At 43.1% G+C, this 6138-nt stretch overlaps 1 protein-coding gene across 1 annotated transcript; it reads left to right on the forward strand.

The window, feature by feature from the left end:
• Nucleotides 1-417: 417 nt before the first annotated feature.
• Nucleotides 418-5643, forward strand: LOC144520316 (kelch repeat and BTB domain-containing protein 12-like). Its single transcript, XM_078253984.1, has 9 exons — nucleotides 418-591; nucleotides 714-895; nucleotides 1098-1230; nucleotides 2467-2700; nucleotides 2815-3173; nucleotides 3260-3530; nucleotides 4486-4633; nucleotides 4730-4927; nucleotides 5168-5643. The coding sequence occupies exons 1-9, from the start codon at nucleotides 418-420 to the stop codon at nucleotides 5314-5316; spliced, it is 1848 nt and encodes a 615-aa protein (XP_078110110.1). The 3' UTR covers nucleotides 5317-5643.
• The last annotated feature ends 495 nt before the right edge of the window (nucleotides 5644-6138 follow it).

A 6138-nucleotide genomic window follows, 5' to 3' on the forward strand; every position in this document is an offset into this window, starting at 1 on the left:
CCGTTTGTAAAGTGTCTATATGTCAGTAACGTTTTGAAATTAGCACTTTGCCAGCAAGCAGTACTTTGCGGGCAGTTGTGCTAAAGTTTGCTTGCTAACATAACATAAACTGGCTGGCAGACACCTTGCAAATAACCTCAGACTTATTCTCTGGTTACAGCCCCCTAGCGTTATGGCGGTGAAATGCACCACGATGCAAAGCAACCCCGATGCAGAACTCCAAAAGGGTCACAACGCTGTATGAGCGCCAGCATGGAGTTGACGCAGAAGCATAAAACAACCTTTATGCACTAAAGGTTTGTGTGTAAACTAAACTCTCCCCTCCTTTTCTCTCTTATGTGTGCTTGGCACTACTCTGCCACAAGGTCTTCATCTGTATACTGACAAAAGTACTACAGACATCCAGAAAAAGGGCCCATGGATGATCCAGTGCTGGACTCATCTGCTCATACAGAACATGGCTTACTTCTGCTCAGGCAGCTAGAGAGGATGAGGGCAGCTGAGGAGCTCACTGATGTGGTGCTGCTGGCAGAGGGGATCCCCTTTGCTTGCCACAAGGTGGTGCTGTCTGCTTTCAGCCCGTACTTCCAGGTAAAGATGCTATGCACAGTTATTGTTTCGAAAAAATCAAGATGATGCAACCTGTGATTTGCAAAACTTTGCAAATCTGTTGACATTACTATGAGACTGTAATTGTAATTCTCTGTGTTCAGGCCATGTTTACATGTGGGCTGAAGGAGACCCAGGGAGGAGAGGTACCTCTTAAAGACACACCTGCTGAGAGCCTGGAGCTGCTACTGGACTACATGTACAGAGCTGAACTCCCCCTTTGCAACGACAACATCCAGGGATTGGCTGCTGCTGCCTTCCTGCTCCATGTAGATGGAGCCTTCAGGTGGGAAAAGAGACTGTGAAGCGATCATTATTTCAATAATCTAACATTAAAGACATTAGGGGCATCAAGGTAATTTTAGTCTATATGCAATATCTGTAAAGCATAGTAGTAAGGTGTGTAGGTAGTAAAGAGGACAGTGAACTAAAGTATATTTGAAGAAGTACTGATACTATTCTGTTCCCATCATCACCTTCTGCTTCAGGTTGTGTCAGAGCCACATGGAGGCCTGTATGGACCCTTCCAACTGTGTCGGTCTGTACCACTGGGCCAGAGACCTAGGGGCTGCAAGTCTGGCTGATTGTGCCTTGAGATACCTCTGCCAACACTTTGCACAGGTGTGGCTTTCATTTTTGGTAGATTCATAATACATTCTCTTAAATAGAGCCTTAATTATAAATATTCCTGGCTCCAAGATCCAAATCAGTTACAGGAACTGGAAAATGATATGGCCTGATTTTAATTTATGAACATAAATGCCGTACAACAATATGTCTATACAGTCCGCATAAGACTTTTTTTAAAGATTATTTTGTGGGCTTTTCCGCCTTTAATGGACAGGACAGGTGAGAAAGGGGAGAGATAGGGGGAAGACATGCAGGAAATCATCACAGATCAGAGTTGAACCCTGGACCTCTGCATTGAGGCATAAACCTCTAAACATATGTGCGCCTGCTCTACCCACTGAACCAACCCGGCCTCAGACCAACCTGTTTTTAAAGCAACACTAAAGCACTTTTCCCACTTTGGTCCCCCTACAGGTTGGAATTTTTCATCAATCATTACCGCTGTCGTAATGTCTCATTATGTCTCATTCGAACTACAGATCCGCTACCCGATCTGGCAAACTTGCATAATGTAATGTAATGGACAAATTCCGCTTCCAACCTGTAAGGGGACTGAGGTGGGAAAAGTGCTTTAGTGTTACTTTAAGGCTCAGGAAAAAAGATCTGTTGCTCCACAAGACAACTATTTTATGATGCTCTCACAATTAGGCTGCACAACATTCTGCTTCTCACATTCTCTGACTTGTTTTTCAGCTACTTTAATGCTGCCACTAGGTGGCAGAAATCACTTACCTTTTTTGCACAATGTTGAGGCATTTTGGGAATAACAATATATTGCTTTGGTACTGTAGTGAACCCTTTGCCATTCAAAACAACGCCACCACGGTTGCATAGTCGATTTGTTTTAGACACATGTAGTAAATGACCAAAATATCCAGTGTTTCCAATAACAACACAATTTATTTCTTGACATTTGTAATCAAACTAAATACAGCCACTTTGTTTCCTATTGTAGCCTACTACTTTCCACTCGTGAATAAAAACGTAACATGCATCTACTACACATCCAAAAAACTGTTTGCTTCTCCATTCATGCAACACCTGAGTGTAGTTACCTCTTGTACCTCAAGTGGCGGGAGGTTGAAACCAAACAAAGAAAACATAAACCAAAATGGCTCTTACAGGTAGCTTTTAACTTCATCACTCTTTGCTGCCATCCACTGCATACTGTTTGTAACTCAGTCATTACCATTGGTTACTCCCCCTGTATTGTGCTGCTGTCTCTAGGCTTGTGAGGAAGAAGAAGTGCTGGAGCTGGATGCCCAAAGTCTTGGGGATCTGCTAGGTTCAGATGACCTCAACATATCGCAGGAGGAGGTTGTGCTGGAGCTGGTGCTGCGTTGGGTGGAGAGGCGAAGGGGGGACTCCCAAAGCGAAGCCCAGGCTGTGGAGTTACTCAGGCGTGTCCGGCTGGAACTTGTGGACCCTGGATTCCTCCGTAAAGCCAAGAGGAGAAACCCGGTGAGATAGGAAAGGGAGGGAAGGGACAAATAATAACAGTTAGGTCTCCTTATCCACATTTATCACATGATTAGTAGATTGTTAGACTACCATGCCTATACATTAATATTCCAGGTACTACTAAGGGATGCTGAGTGCTTTGGCATGATTGACGCTGCTCTCCAGACCTCAGGTCTCTGTGAGATGTCAGCTCCACCTCGGCCGGCCCTTCGTTACGGCATGGAGACCACCGACCTGCTGCTCTGCTTGGGTGGTGTGAATAAGGAGGGGGTGCCTGCCCGCCGTGGAGGACTTGCTGACCTTAGTTTTTGCTTTGCCCCCCATGGTAGAAGGACTTACTACATCCCCTCTCCACTGAGGGGCTGTGGAGGTATGGGGCAGATCACAGCTGGGGTAGTGACTCGAGACAACAACATAGTGGTGGCCATAGAGGCAGAAGACCAACACAGGATAAAGAGGGTGGATATCTACAGGTGTGTGTGCTCACATATGTGAAATTCAATCTGTTTGAATGCCACTGCATTCAAAACCAGATCTAAACTGCCTGTTTATGTTCCAGGTACGATTCGGAAGAGAACAGCTGGGTGGAGCTGTGCTCCACAGTATACAGGGACATGTATGCTTTAGGGCTGTTAGGTGATGCCCTGTATATGATAGGAGGTCAGATGAAATTGCGTAATCACTACATTATCACAGACAGTGTGGAGAGATGGTCGCTGAAGAGAGGAGGCAGCTGGCTCAGCTTCGCCCCTCTGCCTCTCCCCTTAGCCTGCCACTGTACCGTCAGCCTGAAGGAGCGTCTCTATGTGCTGGGGGGCTGGACGCCACAGGTACACAGACTTGTCATAAAATACTTTGCATGTCAGTATTAACTCTGGAGTAGATAGGTGTACTGAAGAGTGTCAAGAGGACACTGGTCTATTGTCAGGTTAAGGTTAGCCTGTTGACAACCGAAAACAGACTTCCCCCACATGTAGTAAAAAAGGCTTAATCATTTAAAGGCCTTGAAAAGTAACATTATTAAGATGGGGTCCGGACAGGAACACACAATTTTCTGACAAAGCAGGAATAGTTGTATGTCATATATTTCCGTGCACCAATCAGGATTACTGTAAACTATATTTGAATCAAAATGTGAGTTGCTTGCTTATGTTGCCAGCCCTTTCACCCACATTTGAACACACATACAATCCTTATTAAGCAGATTAGTTGAGTTTTTAGGAGTTCAATAATTCAATACAAAATAACTAATTGTGTTTTTACTGAACTTTAACGTTAATTGTTGTACATTTATATATTTAATGTTATAAAGAAATACTTTTCAGGTGCTTTAAATCCACTTTGTGCAGATTTGAAATGACTTTGGCGCCCTCTAGCAGGGCAGGACTGCTGTAATAATTCAGGCTGGGAATCCAATGTCAGCCCAGGTCGATCTCCACATATTCACCTCAACAGACCATGGTATACTATAGCTGTTTTGTTGAAATACCTTTTCTTTATTTTTATGCTAGTAACATCTTTTTTAGTTTTATCGGTAAACACAAAAACTGCTTTAAAAACATCCAAAATAGAAATGTGTTATAATCACACAAAAAACCTACACACAGGGGCTTTAAAGCAACTCACTGATTTAAAGTCAGATGATGTAAGATTGGGTGTAAGATTGAGTGTAACGGTTGCCTTCTAAGTCCTTCTCAGTTTCCCCTCTTCTGCTTCTCATTTCTCAACTCAATTTCTATTTTTTTTCTTCCTCCTTCTGTCCAACTCTCTCTTCTCCTCCCTCAGCACCAGCCAGATGATGAGCCTGACAAGCTGAGTAACCGTGTGTTTCAGTTTGACCCCGGCAAGGACAGGTGGACTGAGTGTGCCAGGATGAAGTACTCCAGGTACCGCTGCGGTACAGCTGTCCTCAATGGAGAAATCTACATACTAGGTCAGACTACGAGACAGAATTTTGGTGCTAAGTATTTTTTCTATATATAAAAAAAAAAATGGAGCCAGATGATGTGTCTGTGTGTTTTCTTCAAAGGTGGTATAGGTTGTGATGGAGAGGATCGTGGACAATCACGTCGCTGTCTGAGCTCTGTGGAGATCTATAACCCAGACACAGACACCTGGAGGGCGGGGCCGACCCTGCCCACTTCTTTACTCACGCTCCGAACCAACGCCTCCAATATAGGAGCAGTGGAGGGCAAGCTCTACCTCTGTGGATACTACAAGGGGGCCGGTCAGTTAGTTAATGTCTCAACTCTTTTTTTAACAGCTTGTTCTGTGTGGCCTCTTCTCTTAATTCTTAGTAGTTCACTTTAATAAGTTTAACTTCATGGTAAAATGGCCTTTGCACAAAAACAAACCACACTTTGGGTCTGCATCAGAGTTAGGGAATTCCAGCTAACTGATGAGGCAGTATTTCTGGAAATTAGATTTTGGTTAGCCATAACTTACATACTTTCACTCATGTCTGCAGGCCGTCATGAGATCATCACCAAGGAGATTTTGCAAATGGACCCTGCAGACAATGTGTGGACGGTGGTGGAAAGACGAGCAGCCGTGCATGACAGCTATGACGTCTGCCTGGTGGCTAACCTCAATCCTCGAGACCTCTTCACACCCTAATTCATCTCCTCCTGACTCAGAGCAAAAATGCTTGGAGACAGGATGTGTGGGAAATGAGCTTCTGTTCTCTTAACCTCCTACTAAAACCTGGCATGACTCCTGGACTTCACATGTATCAATCATTCAACAGCAAGGTCAAGATGCATGTCAAATCTGGATAACTTCCCCAAAAAAAGACAATACTCTGTGTTCTTTTAAACTCAGGTGTAAAATATCTGCAAAGCTTTTGCCTTTTTAATTGATAATGTTTCTGAAGTGTAACCATCAACAGATCCTCATACCTAAACATCAAAATTGGGTTAGTTTCTTCGTGAAAGACCCATGTGACCTTTACAAAAACTATTCATATGAAAGTTTTCTAATCATCCACAGCTATGGTTAAGGTTTGGTTTAGTTTAGGGAATTTAAACCACTGGAATAAGAGTAGAGAAATCTTGTGGTCATGGTTAAAAGAAACCAGTGTTGTCTGTAGGAGACAGGATGCAAACTGCAGCCTCTGGTGGCAAAAAATATTTGCTGTTTTAAAGGTATGGTTTTTCATATGGAAAATATGTGCTTATTTGCATTCTTAGAGAATCATATGAGAAGAATGTTATCAATCCCACATGTAGAGAGTGGTATTGATCTTCTCATCTAACCTTTAGTAAGAACATAATTAAGCAGATTCCCCAAAATGTCAAACAATTACTTTAATGTGAGCAAATGGCAGATCAGAATGTTCCAAATGAGCTTGCTTTGTCCTTTAAGTTCTATAAAATAGTTAAGAAGGAATGCTGGATAGAGTATCTGGGTCATTAACCATTTAATAATGACTTTAAAACA

This window comes from Sander vitreus, chromosome 7 (assembly GCF_031162955.1).
Source record: "Sander vitreus isolate 19-12246 chromosome 7, sanVit1, whole genome shotgun sequence".
Lineage (NCBI taxonomy): Eukaryota > Metazoa > Chordata > Actinopteri > Perciformes > Percidae > Sander > Sander vitreus.

Bases quoted from the DNA above. Each gene is read 5' to 3' on its own strand.
- LOC144520316 (XM_078253984.1), top strand. From the start codon at position 418: ATGGATGATCCAGTGCTGGACTCATCTGCTCATACAGAACATGGCTTA. The intron at 2,701-2,814 runs GTGAGATAGGAA...TTAATATTCCAG, and splicing joins AAGCCAAGAGGAGAAACCCG to GTACTACTAAGGGATGCTGA. The intron at 3,174-3,259 runs GTGTGTGTGCTC...TTTATGTTCCAG, and splicing joins AAGAGGGTGGATATCTACAG to GTACGATTCGGAAGAGAACA.